The sequence below is a fragment of the Pholcus phalangioides genome, unplaced genomic scaffold, assembly GCF_987345545.1.
Source record: "Pholcus phalangioides strain wild (caught in Gottingen) unplaced genomic scaffold, Ppha-v1.0 ptg000014l_1, whole genome shotgun sequence".
Lineage (NCBI taxonomy): Eukaryota > Metazoa > Arthropoda > Arachnida > Araneae > Pholcidae > Pholcus > Pholcus phalangioides.
Genome location: NW_028301607.1, coordinates 3,560,174 through 3,576,382, shown reverse-complemented (window position 1 = coordinate 3,576,382; position 16,209 = coordinate 3,560,174). Strand labels below are relative to the sequence as shown.

The window sequence follows — 16,209 nt, the reverse complement described above, 5'->3', positions numbered from 1 at the left end:
CATTGGAAATACGTGGGAAGCATTCGCAGAGCAAGAAATGCGTGGGAGGCATTCGTAGCATTGGAAATACGTGGGAAGCATTCGCAGAGCAAGAAATGCGTGGGAGGCATTCGTAGCATTGGAAATACGTGGGAAGCATTCGCAGAGCAAGAAATGCGTGGGAGGCATTCGTACTCCTTGAAATGCGCAGGGAGACTTGCTGACCCGTTGCGTAGAAATGCGTGGAAAGCGTGCGCACTGCGCATCCCTGTACCCCTAGAAAGTCTGAAGAGCTTGCTAAACCCCAGACACGATTAAGAGACTTGCTAATCCCTAGATATGCATACGAGGTTTGCATACCAATTAGAAATATGGGTGCGTACGCCATGAAATACGCAAGATGCTCGCGAATCCCTATGGATATGTCAGAGGCTTGCTAGAAAAGTTCAATATCGGAAAGAAAACCCTTTTATTTGCTATATTGACCAATTTTTGTTGATTTGAATGCTTTTTTGAAAGGTGACAACTCTAAATTTTTCGGGAAGAAATTTTTTGTCGTCCCAATAAGCCTATTGCGGTATCTCGATTATGCGTACTCCTGCTTATGAGACTTTCTTACCCCGTACGAATGCATGAATGACAGCCCCCCACCCCGACAGGGAATATGAGGCTTATATATCAATAGAAACGCTTACGTACTGCTACAAATACGTAAGAGATTTGCCAATAACTAGAAATGCTTCAAAGGCCGGGATCACACTATAAAAGTTCTTTTATAAAACTTGAAAAATGCAACCAATAAGCATATCGGTTACGAATAGGCGCAAAACCCCTGGGAAGTAGAAACCGAGCTCCAAGGACTCTGCGAAGCACCGGTTGAGAACCACCGCTCTCTAAATCATTTTTTTTGGTCATTCACATGCTTGCACGCACTTTAGGTCACTGTTTTGGCCATTCGCATGCTTGCACACGCTCTAGGTCACTCACTGGCTTGGTATCTCACTCTTATGTGTCACTCACTGGCTTGGTATCTCACTCTTATGTGTCACTCACTGGCTTGGTATCTCACTCTTATGTGTCACTCACTGGCTTGGTATCTCACTCTTATGTGTCACTCACTGGCTTGGTATCTCACTCTTATGTGTCACTCACTGGCTTGATATCTCACTCTTCTGTGTCACTCACTGGCTTGGTATCTCACTCTTATGTGTCACTCACTGGCTTCACAGGGGCTTCCTCTGAAGTCCGATTCACAGGGACTTCAGAGGAAACCCCTGTGAATCGAGTTTGGGTTAGGTCCCCCATAGCTCAAGAGCCCCTGGCTGTTAGTGGGTTTGAATGACCCAAGTTCAGGTCGCGACCCACGGTGATCACTCACGCTGTTGAAAGAAATTGCGACATCATCAGGATGAAATGATACTTACTCGTCCATTTTTTACCGACTAGAATTCTCCAAGGTCATTCATCGCACAGTTTTTGACCTCTAAATAGGTTTCAGCGTCCCGACAGAAATATCATCGCGGTGAAAAATAATCACTGATAACACACTTCTGAGAGGAGAGCCACACGACAACAATGAGGGATGGATCGTTCACACATGACCAAACTCTCTTTTGTGACGGCGCATTGGTCCAAGTAACCCGTTTCTCTTTCAATTCTTTCTCAAAATGTTAACTTCTTTTCTGATACGTAACATAATGTGAAAGCAAAAACCGAAATTGTTATTTTCAATGAACACGTGTTTAGATCGATGTAGTACATTTAACCGTTCATACGTACATAACAAGTGACGTTCGAGAGTATATACGTGCGCGCGTTTTGTATATAGTATATATATATATATAGATAGTATATAGAAAGCGTTGGAGAGAGAGCTTTCGGTTCAGTTTCGTGCTCACTGTCCGTGCTTTGGTGTTCTGCTTCTGTGTTGGACTTTCACGAGAGCACCGCAAAGAGTCACTCCATGGAAAACGTAAGTGCATTGAATACGTTTTGTTCTTGTTTATTCTCATTCGAATACGTCAGAAAACCAACTTCAGCCAACCGCCCCTGCGGCGACGGCGGGGTTCGTACCCGGGACCTCGCGATGTGAGTCCGTCGCTATGACCATTCGACCACTCAAAGGCATTTTTATAGCTTCCAGTTTTAACGGTATATTATGTATCTACTGTACCTTCATAGTATCGTGTAAGTAGAGCCTGGAAGTTTAGGCACTAAAAATGGTCGAAATAATCAGGCAAAAGGGCACTGATAATGCCTAAAATAGGCACTAAAAATGCTTTTCAAATTTATGGAAAGGAGTGTAGCGAAAAGGGTATAACAAAAAATTATGGTATTAAGGGTTCAAAACTAGCTGATAAATTGGTTGCACTTAATCTGTCTAAGTTAGAACCTCACCGGTGCCACAGTGGTGGTCGGTTGACGTTGGTTTTCTGTGGTATCCAAGTCCGAGGCGCAATGCGAGCCGATCTCCCCCACACCCCCGTTAAAATGTCGCGATCACAGAGAGCCTACAACGGTATAATTGATACTTACAATGATTACACTTCCCTCATAATTAGAAAAAATTGCGGCATCAGATGGCAGCGCTACCCATAACCAGCATTAAACAGAAACAAACTTACGTTATGTTCACAATACGTACACTCACATTCCGGCATGTGCCAGTTCGTTATAAATTCCGTGGAGGAATGTGTGCAAGTTACATGTACGGTTAAGTAGTAGTAGTATGATCTGTATGCCTATGTATACAACAGAGTATGATCAGAGATGCAGAGTACATTCCATCTTCACATACAATTTTCTTCCATAATTTTATTACTAAATTTTATGTAATAAATTACACTTTTCCCGGAGGCACTTTTTTCTGGAAGCCATTATAAGCCCCCTCCCCCCCCCCCACTCCTGAAGGATAAACTTTTAGTCCTGCCTTCTGATGAAAGTCCCCGAAGTTCATATTCACCATATATTTCTAACTCAAAACTTCTGACTAGGTAGTAAATCGCCCATAAATGGTAACTTTTTAAAAATCATTACTTTATTGCAGTGGTTGTCAAATTTTTGTCACCCGTGGGCTCTCTTGAGCTATCCGTCGTTCATCCGCAACTCCCCGGAATAGTTCAGTCGATATCGTACATTCAGAAAAGAACAATTTCAATGCTTGAATAGGCACAAACACACACACATCGATATTTCTAGCTCATCGTGGCACCCCTGACATAAGCTGGCGACTCCCCCAGGAGCCAAGACGCACACGTTTAGAGACACTGCTTTATTGGATGGAGATCCAGACGTGAAGCAGGTCACACTGATTCCCGAACATCATGTCCACTAAATCTGCCGTGCATGGTTCGCGCTACGTAAAGGAACCACGCACAGAGGGTTTTGGAATAAGAATGGACATCCACCAAACAGCGTGGGAATGTCTGAAATTTCAAGAGTTTAAAAACATCGAGTGTCTCTGTGTCTACAATATCCCTGAAAGGAACAATTGAGAAGTGTCCAAAACGCGAGTAAACAGCTCCAAACTATAACGACTACACCAAACTAGGCAAAACACAGTCCAGCGAGACGCGTTCTTCAGACAAAATCCACAATTACCCCTCAGTTCTTGCCACAGAGAGCAACAGACCCACAACGATACAATTATTCAATCATTACACTCCACTTGTAGTCAGAAAAATTGATTGCAGATGGCAGTACTACACGTATAACAAACCTTACCCATAAACAAATTTCATGTTAGGTTCAAAACACACACACGCACATTCCAACATGTACCCAATTCGTTAGAAGTTCCACAGAAGAATGTGGACGAGGTGCATGTGTGGTTTAGTAGTGGTATTCACCCATCGGTTTTCTACACAATTGAACAGCATCGCCGCTCCATAGCACAATTTGTCATATCGTATTCCTTAACATTACTACACCAAACTTGCTCTTCACGGCCAGTGATGTGAGAGAGAACAATCATATTAGAATTTCAGTCGAACCTCGTTATAGCGCCCTGCGATGTCATGCCAACCCCACTCAACCACAAAAAATTTCCAGTGAACAAATTTTCCATGTACACGGTTGCAGGTGTTCAACTGTGATTCAATAAAAAGCCAAACTCGTTACAGTGCCAGAATTCTGAGAAATACATGTTGGCGTCGAATCGGGGTTCGACTGTTGCTACAATATGAGTATCACGGAGGTGTATAAAATGCCAAGTTTCTGTGTGTCCATAGTTTCATTATGCTTCTATCACCAAAAACCTAGCTTCATTCAATTTTCCCCGAGAAGCCAAAACTATAGCTCATTAGAGCAGTGTTTCTCAACCGCCGGGTCGCGGCCAGGTACCGGGCTCTGATATCATTCATACCGGGCCGCGAGTGTGATTAGCCGTTTCATTTTTCCTCATTCATTTTCCGCTGGATGTGTGTTTGACCAGGCCGCAGGCTTGAAAAAGATTGAGAACCACTGCATTAGAGAGAGATAGATGGTTTTTTTCCCCCAGGTAGGGTGGTGTAGATGGTAGCATGCTTGCCCGGTTTGCTAGAGGGCGTAGGTTCGAGTGTCCCAGCGGAGACCAGATGGCTTTTCTTTCCTAATTCACCTCAGAATAGTTCCAGAAAATATCTGTTTCCTATATAACTCGTTAGTGTAAATATTCTCATGCTCAGAATACTCGTATTTACTACTTATTGCGAATTCAGTCTGTGCAAGAAGATAACTATTTGTTCTTGATCCCCACAGGTACTAGTCAAAATCTACGCCTCGTTCCTGTTGAATCAATTATGCCTCCATCTCCAAAGCTACAGCGTCATCGCCGACACGTGGAGACAGCGAGGTAATCCGGCGGACGGGCAAGCAGCAGAATCCGATCCCTATCACTCCATACTCCCTAAAGGAGTCCCGTATCCATCTCGCGGTCCCCTACGCTATCCCGGTACCCAAGCCTACGGCCACAGACCGCCGCTGGGGTCTCAGACATCACCAGGTCTTGTCGACACGTCCAGGTATGGTACTTCGGACGACGTGCGGTCCCACCAAAACTACATCAGCGGTCCTAGTCTGGACAGGCCGCCTTGTGCACGTAAAAGGGATTATTGCATGCATAATCATGACTATCCGATGTGAGTATCGATCTTATTTCACATATACGTGTTCGTATACAGAGCCGCCCTTACAGGGGGGTTTGTGACAGATACGCTATGTGAGTCCCCCCGCACTCACGGTAAATTATTGGAGGCTTCCATCAATTCTTAAATGATTTCCTTCATTAATTCTGTATTTTCCTCGATTCTGGAATAATTTTATACCCTAAATTCGGATTTTTCATTGATTGCCGAATCATTCATTTCATTAATTCTTGACTAATTATCAATTTTGGAAATTCTTTTTCACCGATTCTAAAATTATTTCGTTCATTAATTCTGAATTTTAATCTATTCTGGAACAGTATTTTTTTCATTGGTTCTGAATTTTCATTAATTCTAGGATTTTTTTCTTCGATTAATTCTGAATTTGCATCAACTCCAGAATTTTTTCTCCCGTTAATTCTAAATTTTTGTCCCAGTATTCCTTATAATTTTGTAATTTTGTCCTTATCAATTCAATTATTTTTCTTCCGTTAATTATAATTTTGTTTTAATTCTAGAATTTTTTTTTCTTTGACAAATTCTGAATTTTCATCAACTCCAGAATTCTTTCTCCCGTTAAATCTAAATTTTCGTCAATTCTATTATTTTTCTTCGATTAATACTGAATTTCATCAATTCTATCGTTTTTTTTCTTCCGTTAATTCTAAATTTTCTCATCAATATTCTCATGATTTTTTCCTCCGTTTATTCCGATTTTTATCAATTTTCTAAAATTTTTTTTCTTCCATTAATTCTGAGTTTTCATCAATTCTATAGAATTTTTTTCTTCCGTTAATTCTGAATTTTATAAAGAAATTCTCAGAGTTCTCACCGGAACTATCGGAATTATACATGTTAATTATCATCAATAAGTTATTCATCAATTCTAAAATTTCCATTATTTTCGGGAATTGTTTCACTCATTAGTTTAGAATTGTATTCAGTGCTGAATTCTCATCCAAGTTTTGTATTAATTTACATTTAATCGTTTCTTTAAAATTATTTCTATGGATAATTTTCTCAGCATTGCTGCATATTCTCAAATAATGATGTCAATCCACCTCTTAAAAAAATATGTAAAATCGGGGCAAAGGGGGGTCCTAAACATTTATCGTCCCCCGGAATTGTTGAGGCGCGTCTGGCCCCGCTGTTATTTCCGCACCGGGTCCCTGCGTCTGTTAAGGGTGGCCCTGTTCGAATAACAGCTCTGAATACGCAAGAGCTGCACATTTGTAGGATTTCATCAAGTGATAAGTACTTTGGCTATGAAATAAATCTTTCTTCTTCATTCAAGGGACATGATGCAAACGGTCATACGGAGGTACCGAAGCGACATGTACAGCATGTACTCGCAGATGCACAAACATCTACCAACGGACACCGGCAACATGATGGCTAACAGCACGTACAGGTACAATTTCCCAGCCGAGAGCGGGATATGGGTTTGCGAGACCGACGTCGTCGTCATGAGGATAGGATGGGCCAAGAACTGGGCCGGAGTATGGAAAGTTGTCGTCAATACAGAGCAGTTCCCACAGGCCGTGCGCATCGAGACCTGCAAGTAAGACAAAATAATCTTGATAATTATTACTAGAGCCTGGAAGTTTAGGCGCCAAAATGGTTGAAATAGGCAGCCAAAAAGGCACTAAAAATGCCTAAAATAGGCACTAAAAAGGCAAATCCAAAAAATTTTTGGAAGGAAGAAAAAATAACTAAAAACTATGGTACAGCCGAATCCCCCGTTTTAACGAATGCCGTCAGAGCGAAAATCTCATTTTAACGAACACTTTTCTGAGCCTCCGGATAAGTTTACATAAGAGCAATGCAATAACCTGGAATTTCTTTATAACGAAATGATTTCTCCGGTCTCTTGGAGTTCGTTATAACGGGATTCGACTGTATTAAGTGTCCATAAACTAGCTGAAAAATTCGTTGCACTTAATCCGTCTATTGTTTTAATTATAGTTTATAATGACTGCATAATATTATCAGAGTTACATTGTGTGATTTCAAGTCCAAAATAAAATGTTAGCGGACCCTCAGGATTAGGCCAATTCCAGAGTCACCATTACCAGATGCGGAGCCGGTAGAGGAAAATAATGATCTGTGGGGCTCCCTCGAGTTGCGAATAATTCTCGTTTTTCTGTTGCATTATTTGGAATAATCATCATTATTCTCATAGTTGAAACATGGGACTATCTTGTTCTACTTTTGGGAAAATTTTTTTATACTACCACGTATGCAGGACGCCTTCAAACACGGGGCCCCTGTGTAGCCGCATCAGTCACACATCCTGAGGGCTACTCTGGTCAATTTAATCGAATACTAAATACAGTCGAATACCGTTTTAAGGAATACCGTTATAGCGAAAATCTCGCTTTAACGAACACTTTTCTAATCCCCCAGATGTAAGTTTACATAGCAACAATGCAAAAACCTAGAATCCCTTTATAACAAAGTTTCGTTATGACAAATTGATTTCTCCTGTCTCGTGAAAGTTCGTTATAACGGGATTCGACTGTATGTATGTTTCGAGACCGTCCATCCCTTTGGGAAAGAGCGCAAACCATCCCAAGATGGTCTCTCTGGGCGGTCATGTCTGTCTGTATGTATGTTTAATAAATAGCCATGGTCGTTTGTAGTGCATTTTATGGTGCGAAAAATAAAATCAAAGCAACATGGCCGTAGAGCCCTGTCTGCTCCTACACTGCTGGTCCTTCTGGGCGGTCAGCGTTCATGTCTGTCAGTTCATGACCTCTTCGGACAATCATCGGTCCGCTATAAACATACGATGCAGTGCAATGCCTGAGCGAGACGTATTATGTAAAGCATGTTTTGGAGAGAGAGACAAAAATTCCCAATTTTCCTCCGCTTCTCTAACACGGGCTGCGCATTCATCTCAATCAAAATCATTCACGTCTAACATCATCCGGTCAAAGCAAAGTTAATGTATGGCAACACCGATCTTTGAGATCACTTGTTTGCGCCTAAATGGGGCTGGAAAGGAGGACCGGGGGGGTGCTTTCTGGTGACAATTAATACTAAGAGTTGGAAATTTTTATTTGGAGATGTATTCTTTTGAAGTTCTCAATGCTCAAAATATCCCGATTTTACAGCTTCGGGCCTGTGAAATTCATTAATAAACTTGAAACTATGTTAAAATAGGCACTTCTGGCACGAAAATTTAGAAAAAGGCATTTTTACCAAAAACGTGTGAAAATAGGCAAAAAAAAAAGGCATTTACGGCATTTTTCCTAAACTTTCCGGCTCTAATAATTACTTATGTATATGTTACTGCCAAAGACCGAAACTGGCCAATTCGCGACGGGGGGCAATTTTATTAAATATTGACCCGGCCAATGTCCGAATTTCAGACATTGGCCGGCCAGTTCATGAAGTGGCCAGTGATCCCTGGCCAAAGTCCGAAACAAAATACAGGGTTCGGGATCATTATTGAATTGACGTATTTTTCGTGATAATTATTTCCACGTCAGTTATGGCAACCCTTCAAACCGCTGTCACGTTGTTTATATAATTATTTTTATAGTTTTTTCTCTTAAATTAAAATTTTTTTCTCTCGTCATATGGTTCCAATGCAATACAGCTGCTATGTACAGGGTGTTCTGTTAATGGACCGATAAACTCAGAGAGGGTTGTAAGTAGGAATTAAGAGGAACAACAATTGCAATGGAACATGGTGTCCCAAACCACGTTGAGAGGGTGAAAAAACGCATGCAGGTTCCGACGTCACGCTGGAACGCCAAAAAAGTACAACAATAACTACAAGAAAAGATTTATTTGATCAATTATATCACAAGAGTTGTTGGGAGTGGTGGTCGCTGACGTCATTGCACAGACTACAACGACGTAAAAACGATTCCCGGGCGCGCTCGAAGATACCAGGACTGCTTTTGATGTCTGCCGCAGCGACGACAATCCGCGCTATGAGACTTACTACCGCAATAGCGCTAATTTACGTCATCCGCAGCGTGTGATCCTACCCCAGCGCATGCGTTTCGCGACGCTGCTTTCGTCAAATATGGTGAGCTAACCCGCGCCAACGCATTCAGCGATCAACTGACACCTACCTTTCGCCTCCTTTGGACTCAGATCCCGCATGCGTTCTTCGCGATTTTCACCCTCTCAACCTGGTTTGCGACACCCATTTTCCATTGCAATTTTTGTTCCTCTTGATGCATACTAACAATCCTTTGAGTTTGTCGGTTCATTAACAGAACACCCTGTATATAGACATGCATTACACGTCGGCAATTGAAAAAATGTATTTGGCTCCTACCGGGTCATATCTTACATCAGCACATTGAGCTTTGGCCAGTGATCTCCGGCCACTTCACGAAATTTCCGCGGTCAAAGTTCGAATCACTGGTGAAATTCGTGATGTGTCTGGCTCCGTCGCTAATTGGCCGCACTTCGGGCTTACATATATAAAATAAATAAAATACTAGGTGGCCACAATTAAAAAGACACTAATCAAAGCCATCTGCAGTTCAATCTAACAACGGGAATGTCGCAAAATTTCTTATGGGTACAAGAAAAAGGATTCGGGAGGAGGAAAAAAGTTCCAAAATTCTCTGTTAGAGGGTGAAGTTAGCAGGAAATTTGCATAAAGGTAGCTAAGAGCGACATAGAAGGTAAATTCTTGGTTACGTAGGCTACAAGAGTGGCAAATTCAAACTGTAAAGGGCAATGCCCCTCCCCCACTTACAAAAAATACGATAGACCAGTGGTCCTCACCCAAGGGGCCGTATGGCCACCGTGTGGTTCTGGAGCATTCGAAGGGACAACGAATGAAGATCAAGTACGAGAGAGCGTGGCACGAGGTTAAGGGGCCACAGAAAGCTGTGAAAAAAAAAATTCCAATTGAAGATATAAAGCATTTAAGTGGGATACGGTGGGAAAAAAGTGTGTGGCTTCTCTCTTTCTATCTCTATCTTTCCCTTTTAGAATCCAGCAAAACTGCCCATCTGGACCATCTTAAAGTGTAGGCTCATCCGCGCATGACCAAAGGGGTCTAGAAACGGCACTGCATAGATATATAATGAGAGGGAAGCTCTCTGAACTTTAGCCTGGGAGAGGACCGTCTCAACATCGGAGTGGAGCCCTCCGGCAAAGTGCTGTTCTGGGGCCCTCTTCCCAGCTGACAGCCCAAGCCGACAAGTTTTCGTATTTGCTCTGGAAAATCAGAGTGCAAAATCTCATCGCGAGGCTTCTTACGTACTTGATGGGCACCCCCGGGACAGTTCCGAGTGGGCCCATGCGTCAAGACGGCTCTGCCTAGGTGTCTGCAGGCCGACCTTACTCATAAGAGTTTTGTTCACCGTCAATTTACTCAAAAAATTGATTGGATAAGCAGAAAAAAAGTCTATTTCCTGGAAGAGAATGGGGGCCCTGGATAAGACAGGTGCCCACGAGAATGAAGTAAGGTCCGAAGGAGGCCATGGGAAAAAAGTTAAGAAACACTGCAATAGACAACGTCATTAATACTTGGAACAAAAATTGCTTTTATGTTAAGATGGTACTCTATCGGCTATTTCTGGAAGTTCTGGTTTTGAAAAGTCTTTTCTCTCTCCCTCCCCCGTCCCTCCCCAAATGCCTTATAAGTTCCCGTACAAAATTTCGTATCATTACGGTTGTTAGATCGAACTAAGGGGCCTGTGGGCAAAGCCTCCTAGATACTACACATTTACGAGGCTTTGCTATAGGAGAGCGGACCACCATCAACATTGCTACCGGTTTGCCGCGCCAAGTATGTCTTGAAAATCATTGAAAAAAAAAGCAGGATAGGGAATATTGAGTATAGTGATACATAGTAATGACGCCATTTTTTTTGCTCAAAGATGACTAATCAATCAGCCCGGTATTTCAAGAACCTATAGATCACAACTGCAGATGGCTTTGAGCAGTGGCATTTCCGTACGCCTGTATATGTGAAATAAATTTGCTAATTGAATGTTTCTGCAGGTACGAGAACCGGTCATGCCAATTCATGCCACCTTGCGTACGATCAACGTGCCTCCAAAGATACACAGCGGTACAGTTACTGAGCGTCGATCCACAGAATCCCAGTCAGACACCACAGATCGATACTTTCCTACTACCTGGTGGCTGTTCCTGTTACGTCGAAGAATTCAAATTTCCATGAAGATCAAATACAAAAGAATATTCAGCGACACAACAAACTGTTATTTTTTTATGGAAGCCAGCGTGACTGTATACAAGCAAAGTACCCATCGCCTGCATGAACAGCGCGTCTTTTTCAATGGATGTACATATTTTTCAAACATTCTTTACTGAACTGGCGGATTATTTATCGTTGATGCAAAACATTGTGAAATTTGTATCAAATTTCCGGATCAAAATTGTATATTTCCGACATCATACTTTTTATGTAAAATTTGTATTTGTATCCGAACGATAGATAAATTTAAATATTTTTAAATAAGATATCCATAAAGTCATCTTAATTGAGGTATGAGAACGTGTCTTCTAAGGTAGTACGAGATGGACGTGTGACCATTTTGCCTAGTGAACAACATCTCCTTTATTCAACTAGGGCTCTAATGGAACGCTCTAATGTAGGGCCAGTGGCGTGTTATATTCCCTCGTTACTTGACATATCAAAAGAATTAAACAGAAACTTTTAAAATTTAAAGTTTTACATTTACTTCATGAATAGGACATGTGCGTTGTGAGAAAAAAAAAAATTACATGACTCTCCTTGGTTACATAATCACAATATATATATATGTTAAAAGAAAATAACAAAAGACTACAATGACACCCACATTTTCGATGTGCCTTTCACTACTTCATTACAATACACACACGCCACAAGTACGGAAATCGAAGTCCTGCTCAAGTATTACATTTCTACATCTTAACACCTCAACATACTCATCGAGAATCGCCCCGCGAGAGAAGCGAAACTTACAAGATAGTACTCCTGGAGCGGGACTTTGAACCAATCAGCGTACTGGATGAGATCTACGTCACGGATAGTTTCCAGGAACCTACACCACCCTATCCCTTCAAAGTGAAAGTGGACCTCGTTCATCTAAGGAATGTCCGAGGGGATCATGCGGTCAAACTTCCGTTCTCACGATCCGTGAGATAATTCCCCTTCACCAGCCGAGAAAAAAAAAGAAAAGCACGTACACTTTACGTACAATATATAGCTATCTAGAACTATAATAATATAATTTACATAAAGTATGTTATGACTTCAATTATAACAGGCGCAACGAGTACGGGTGCTTACAATTACAATGGCGCAACCGATAACCCTTCTGATTACGGATCAGAAAATTCCAGAATCAAATCCTGGCTGGCTCGTTAGCGGTTGTAACGACAGTTGAATTATTTCTTCGTGAACAATGTTTGCAAATTCCACTACTTTATTAACTTAGTTCAAGTCATGTACACCGTGTAACACCGGGCCAGTGGCGCAACGGATAACGCGTCTGACTACGGATCAGAAGATTCCAGGTTCGAATCCTGGCTGGCTCGTTTGCTGTTTTATTCGCGGATAAATTCTATATCTGCTCGTGAAATGTTTGCAAATTCCACTAATTTATTAACTTAGTTCAAGTCATGTACACCGGCTAACACCGGGCCAGTGGCGCAACGGATAACGCGTCTGACTAAGGATCAGAAGATTCCAGGTTCGAATCCTGGCTGGCTCGTTTACCGTTTTATTCGCGGATAAATTCTTTATGTTCGTGAAATGTTTGCAAATTCCACTAATTTATTAACTTAGTTCAAGTCATGTACAACGTGTAACACCGGGCCAGTGGCGCAACGGATAACGCGTCTGACTACGGATCAGAAGATTCCAGGTTCGAATCCTGGCTGGCTCGCTTACGGTTTTATTCGCGGATCAATTCTTTATCTGTTCGTGAAATCCCTTTGCAAATTCCACTAATTTATTAACTTAGTTCAACTCATGTACACCGTGTAACACCGGGCCAGTGGCGCAACGCGGATCAATTCTTTATCTGTTCGTGAAATCTATTTGCAAATTCGACTAATTTATTAACTTAGTTCAAGTCATGTACACTGGGTAGCACCGGGCCAGTGGCGCAACGGATAACGCGTCTGACTACGGATCAGAAGATTCCAGGTTCGAATCCTGGTTGGCTCGTTTGCTGTTTTATTTGCGGATAAATTCTATATCTGCTCGTGAAATGTTTGCAAATTCCACTAATTTATTAACTTAGTTCAAGTCATGTACACCGGCTAACACCGGGCCAGTGGCGCAACGGATAACGCGTCTGACTACGGATCAGAAGATTCCAGGTTCGAATCCTGGCTGGCTCGTTTGCTGTTTTATTTGCGGATAAATTCTATATCTGCTCGTGAAATGTTTGCAAATTCCACTAATTTATTAACTTAGTTCAAGTCATGTACACCGGCTAACACCGGGCCAGTGGCGCAACGGATAACGCGTCTGACTACGGATCAGAAGATTCCAGGTTCGAATCCTGGCTGGCTCGTTTGCTGTTTTATTTGCGGATAAATTCTATATCTGCTCGTGAAATGTTTGCAAATTCCACTAATTTATTAACTTAGTTCAAGTCATGTACACCGGCTAACACCGGGCCAGTGGCGCAACGGATAACGCGTCTGACTACGGATCAGAAGATTCCAGGTTCGAATCCTGGCTGGCTCGTTTACCGTTTTATTCGCGGATAAATTCTTTATCTGTTCGTGAAATGTTTGCAAATTCCACTAATTTATTAACTTAGTTCAAGTCATGTACACCGGCTAACACCGGGCCAGTGGCGCAACGGATAACGCGTCTGACTACGGATCCGAAGATTCCAGGTTCGAATCCTGGCTGGCTCGTTTGCTGTTTTATTTGCGGATAAATTCTATATCTGTTCGTGAAATGTTTGCAAATTCCACTAATTTATTAACTTAGTTCAAGTCATGTACACCGTGTAACTCCGGGCCAGTGGCGCAACGGATAACGCGTCTGACTACGGATCAGAAGATTCCAGGTTCAAATCCTGGCTGGCTCGTTTACCGTTTTATTCGCGGATAAATTCTTTATCTGTTCGTGAAATGTTTGCAAATTCCACTAATTTATTAACTTAGTTCAACTCATGCACACCGTGTAACACCGGGCCAGTGGCGCAACGCGGATCAATTCTTTATCTGTTCGTGAAATCTATTTGCAAATTCCACTAATTTATTAACTTAGTTCGAGTCATGTACACTGGGTAGCACCGGGCCAGTGGCGCAAAGGATAACGCGTCTGACCACGGATCAGAAGATTCCAGGTTCGAATCCTGGCTGGCTCGTTTACTGTTTTATTCGCGGATCAATTCTTTATCTGTTCGTGAAATCCCTTTGCAAATTCCACTAATTTATTAACTTAGTTCAACTCATGTACACCGTGTAACACCTGGCCAGTGGCGCAACGCGGATCAATTCTTTATCTGTTCGTGAAATCTATTTGCAAATTCCACTAATTTATTAACTTAGTTCAAGTCATGTACACCGGCTAACACCGGGCCAGTGGCGCAACGGATAACGCCTCTGACTACGGATCAGAAGATTCCAGGTTCGAATCCTGGTTGGCTCGTTTACAGTTTTATTCGCGGATCAATTCTTTATCTGTTCGTGAAATGTATTTGCAAATTCCACTAATTTATTAACTTAGTTCAACTCATGTACACCGTGTAACACCGGGCCAGTGGCGCAACGGATAACGCGTCTGACTACGGATCAGAAGATTCCAGGTTCGAATCCTGGCTGGCTCGTTTGCTGTTTTATTTGCGGATAAATTCTATATCTGTTCGTGAAATGTTTGCAAATTCCACTAATTTATTAACTTAGTTCAAGTCATGTACACCGTGTAACTCCGGGCCAGTGGCGCAACGGATAACGCGTCTGACTAAGGATCAGAAGATTCCAGGTTCAAATCCTGGCTGGCTCGTTTACCGTTTTATTCGCGGATCAATTCTTTATCTGTTCGTGAAATCCCTTTGCAAATTCCACTAATTTATTAACTTAGTTCAACTCATGTACACCGTGTAACACCGGGCCAGTGGCGCAACGGATAACGCGTCTGACTACGGATCAGAAGATTCCAGGTTCGAATCCTGGCTGGCTCGCTTACGGTTTTATTCGCGGATCAATTCTTTATCTGTTCGTGAAATCCCTTTGCAAATTCCACTAATTTATTAACTTAGTTCAACTCATGTACACCGTGTAACACCGGGCCAGTGGCGCAACGGATAACGCGTCTGACTACGGATCAGAAGATTCCAGGTTCGAATCCTGGCTGGCTCGCTTACGGTTTTATTCGCGGATCAATTCTTTATCTGTTCGTGAAATCCCTTTGCAAATTCCACTAATTTATTAACTTAGTTCAACTCATGTACACCGTGTAACACCGGGCCAGTGGCGCAACGCGGATCAATTCTTTATCTGTTCGTGAAATCTATTTGCAAATTCGACTAATTTATTAACTTAGTTCAAGTCATGTACACTGGGTAGCACCGGGCCAGTGGCGCAACGGATAACGCGTCTGACTACGGATCAGAAGATTCCAGGTTCGAATCCTGGTTGGTTCGTTTGCTGTTTTATTTGCGGATAAATTCTATATCTGTTCGTGAAATGTTTGCAAATTCCACTAATTTATTAACTTAGTTCAAGTCATGTACACCGTGTAACAACGGGCCAGTGGCGCAACGGATAACGCGTCTGACTACGGATCAGAAGATTCCAGGTTCGAATCCTGGCTGGCTCGTTTACAGTTTTATTCGCGGATCAATTCTTTATCTGTTCGTGAAATCCCTTTGCAAATTCCACTAATTTATTAACTTAGTTCAACTCATGTACACCGTGTAACACCTGGCCAGTGGCGCAACGCGGATCAATTCTTTATCTGTTCGTGAAATCTATTTGCAAATTCCACTAATTTATTAACTTAGTTCAAGTCATGTACACCGGCTAAAACCGGGCCAGTCCGGCAACGGATAACGCGTCTGACTACGGATCAGAAGATTCCAGGTTCGAATCCTGGTTGGCTCGTTTACAGTTTTATTCGCGGATCAATTCTTTATGTGTTCCTAAAATT

General features: G+C 42.2%; 1 protein-coding gene and 17 non-coding genes across 18 annotated transcripts; all 18 read left to right on the top strand.

The window, feature by feature from the left end:
• The first annotated feature begins 1,850 nt into the window (after nucleotides 1–1,850).
• LOC149077987 (neurotrophin 1-like) lies at nucleotides 1,851–11,529 on the top strand. Its single transcript, XM_089241423.1, has 4 exons — nucleotides 1,851–1,951; nucleotides 4,717–5,096; nucleotides 6,397–6,663; nucleotides 11,085–11,529. Exons 1-4 carry the CDS (start codon nucleotides 1,943–1,945, stop codon nucleotides 11,263–11,265), a joined length of 837 nt encoding a protein of 278 aa, XP_089097549.1. The 5' UTR covers nucleotides 1,851–1,942; the 3' UTR covers nucleotides 11,266–11,529.
• A 1,027-nt stretch (nucleotides 11,530–12,556) lies between these two features.
• Nucleotides 12,557–12,629, top strand: TRNAR-ACG (transfer RNA arginine (anticodon ACG)). The gene has a single exon. It is a non-coding gene; the product is annotated as a tRNA-Arg (tRNA).
• A 103-nt stretch (nucleotides 12,630–12,732) lies between these two features.
• On the top strand, nucleotides 12,733–12,805 carry TRNAL-AAG (transfer RNA leucine (anticodon AAG)). The gene has a single exon. It is a non-coding gene; the product is annotated as a tRNA-Leu (tRNA).
• A 101-nt stretch (nucleotides 12,806–12,906) lies between these two features.
• Nucleotides 12,907–12,979, top strand: TRNAR-ACG (transfer RNA arginine (anticodon ACG)). The gene has a single exon. It is a non-coding gene; the product is annotated as a tRNA-Arg (tRNA).
• Nucleotides 12,980–13,190: 211 nt separating this feature from the next.
• TRNAR-ACG (transfer RNA arginine (anticodon ACG)) lies at nucleotides 13,191–13,263 on the top strand. The gene has a single exon. It is a non-coding gene; the product is annotated as a tRNA-Arg (tRNA).
• A 103-nt stretch (nucleotides 13,264–13,366) lies between these two features.
• TRNAR-ACG (transfer RNA arginine (anticodon ACG)) lies at nucleotides 13,367–13,439 on the top strand. Its single transcript has one exon. It is a non-coding gene; the product is annotated as a tRNA-Arg (tRNA).
• Nucleotides 13,440–13,542: 103 nt separating this feature from the next.
• On the top strand, nucleotides 13,543–13,615 carry TRNAR-ACG (transfer RNA arginine (anticodon ACG)). Its single transcript has one exon. It is a non-coding gene; the product is annotated as a tRNA-Arg (tRNA).
• A 103-nt stretch (nucleotides 13,616–13,718) lies between these two features.
• On the top strand, nucleotides 13,719–13,791 carry TRNAR-ACG (transfer RNA arginine (anticodon ACG)). The gene has a single exon. It is a non-coding gene; the product is annotated as a tRNA-Arg (tRNA).
• A 103-nt stretch (nucleotides 13,792–13,894) lies between these two features.
• Nucleotides 13,895–13,967, top strand: TRNAR-ACG (transfer RNA arginine (anticodon ACG)). Its single transcript has one exon. It is a non-coding gene; the product is annotated as a tRNA-Arg (tRNA).
• Nucleotides 13,968–14,070: 103 nt separating this feature from the next.
• Nucleotides 14,071–14,143, top strand: TRNAR-ACG (transfer RNA arginine (anticodon ACG)). Its single transcript has one exon. It is a non-coding gene; the product is annotated as a tRNA-Arg (tRNA).
• Nucleotides 14,144–14,352: 209 nt separating this feature from the next.
• TRNAR-ACG (transfer RNA arginine (anticodon ACG)) lies at nucleotides 14,353–14,425 on the top strand. The gene has a single exon. It is a non-coding gene; the product is annotated as a tRNA-Arg (tRNA).
• Nucleotides 14,426–14,636: 211 nt separating this feature from the next.
• TRNAR-ACG (transfer RNA arginine (anticodon ACG)) lies at nucleotides 14,637–14,709 on the top strand. Its single transcript has one exon. It is a non-coding gene; the product is annotated as a tRNA-Arg (tRNA).
• Nucleotides 14,710–14,814: 105 nt separating this feature from the next.
• Nucleotides 14,815–14,887, top strand: TRNAR-ACG (transfer RNA arginine (anticodon ACG)). The gene has a single exon. It is a non-coding gene; the product is annotated as a tRNA-Arg (tRNA).
• A 103-nt stretch (nucleotides 14,888–14,990) lies between these two features.
• Nucleotides 14,991–15,063, top strand: TRNAL-AAG (transfer RNA leucine (anticodon AAG)). The gene has a single exon. It is a non-coding gene; the product is annotated as a tRNA-Leu (tRNA).
• A 105-nt stretch (nucleotides 15,064–15,168) lies between these two features.
• TRNAR-ACG (transfer RNA arginine (anticodon ACG)) lies at nucleotides 15,169–15,241 on the top strand. Its single transcript has one exon. It is a non-coding gene; the product is annotated as a tRNA-Arg (tRNA).
• Nucleotides 15,242–15,346: 105 nt separating this feature from the next.
• On the top strand, nucleotides 15,347–15,419 carry TRNAR-ACG (transfer RNA arginine (anticodon ACG)). Its single transcript has one exon. It is a non-coding gene; the product is annotated as a tRNA-Arg (tRNA).
• Nucleotides 15,420–15,630: 211 nt separating this feature from the next.
• TRNAR-ACG (transfer RNA arginine (anticodon ACG)) lies at nucleotides 15,631–15,703 on the top strand. The gene has a single exon. It is a non-coding gene; the product is annotated as a tRNA-Arg (tRNA).
• Nucleotides 15,704–15,806: 103 nt separating this feature from the next.
• Nucleotides 15,807–15,879, top strand: TRNAR-ACG (transfer RNA arginine (anticodon ACG)). Its single transcript has one exon. It is a non-coding gene; the product is annotated as a tRNA-Arg (tRNA).
• Nucleotides 15,880–16,209: the final 330 nt, after the last annotated feature.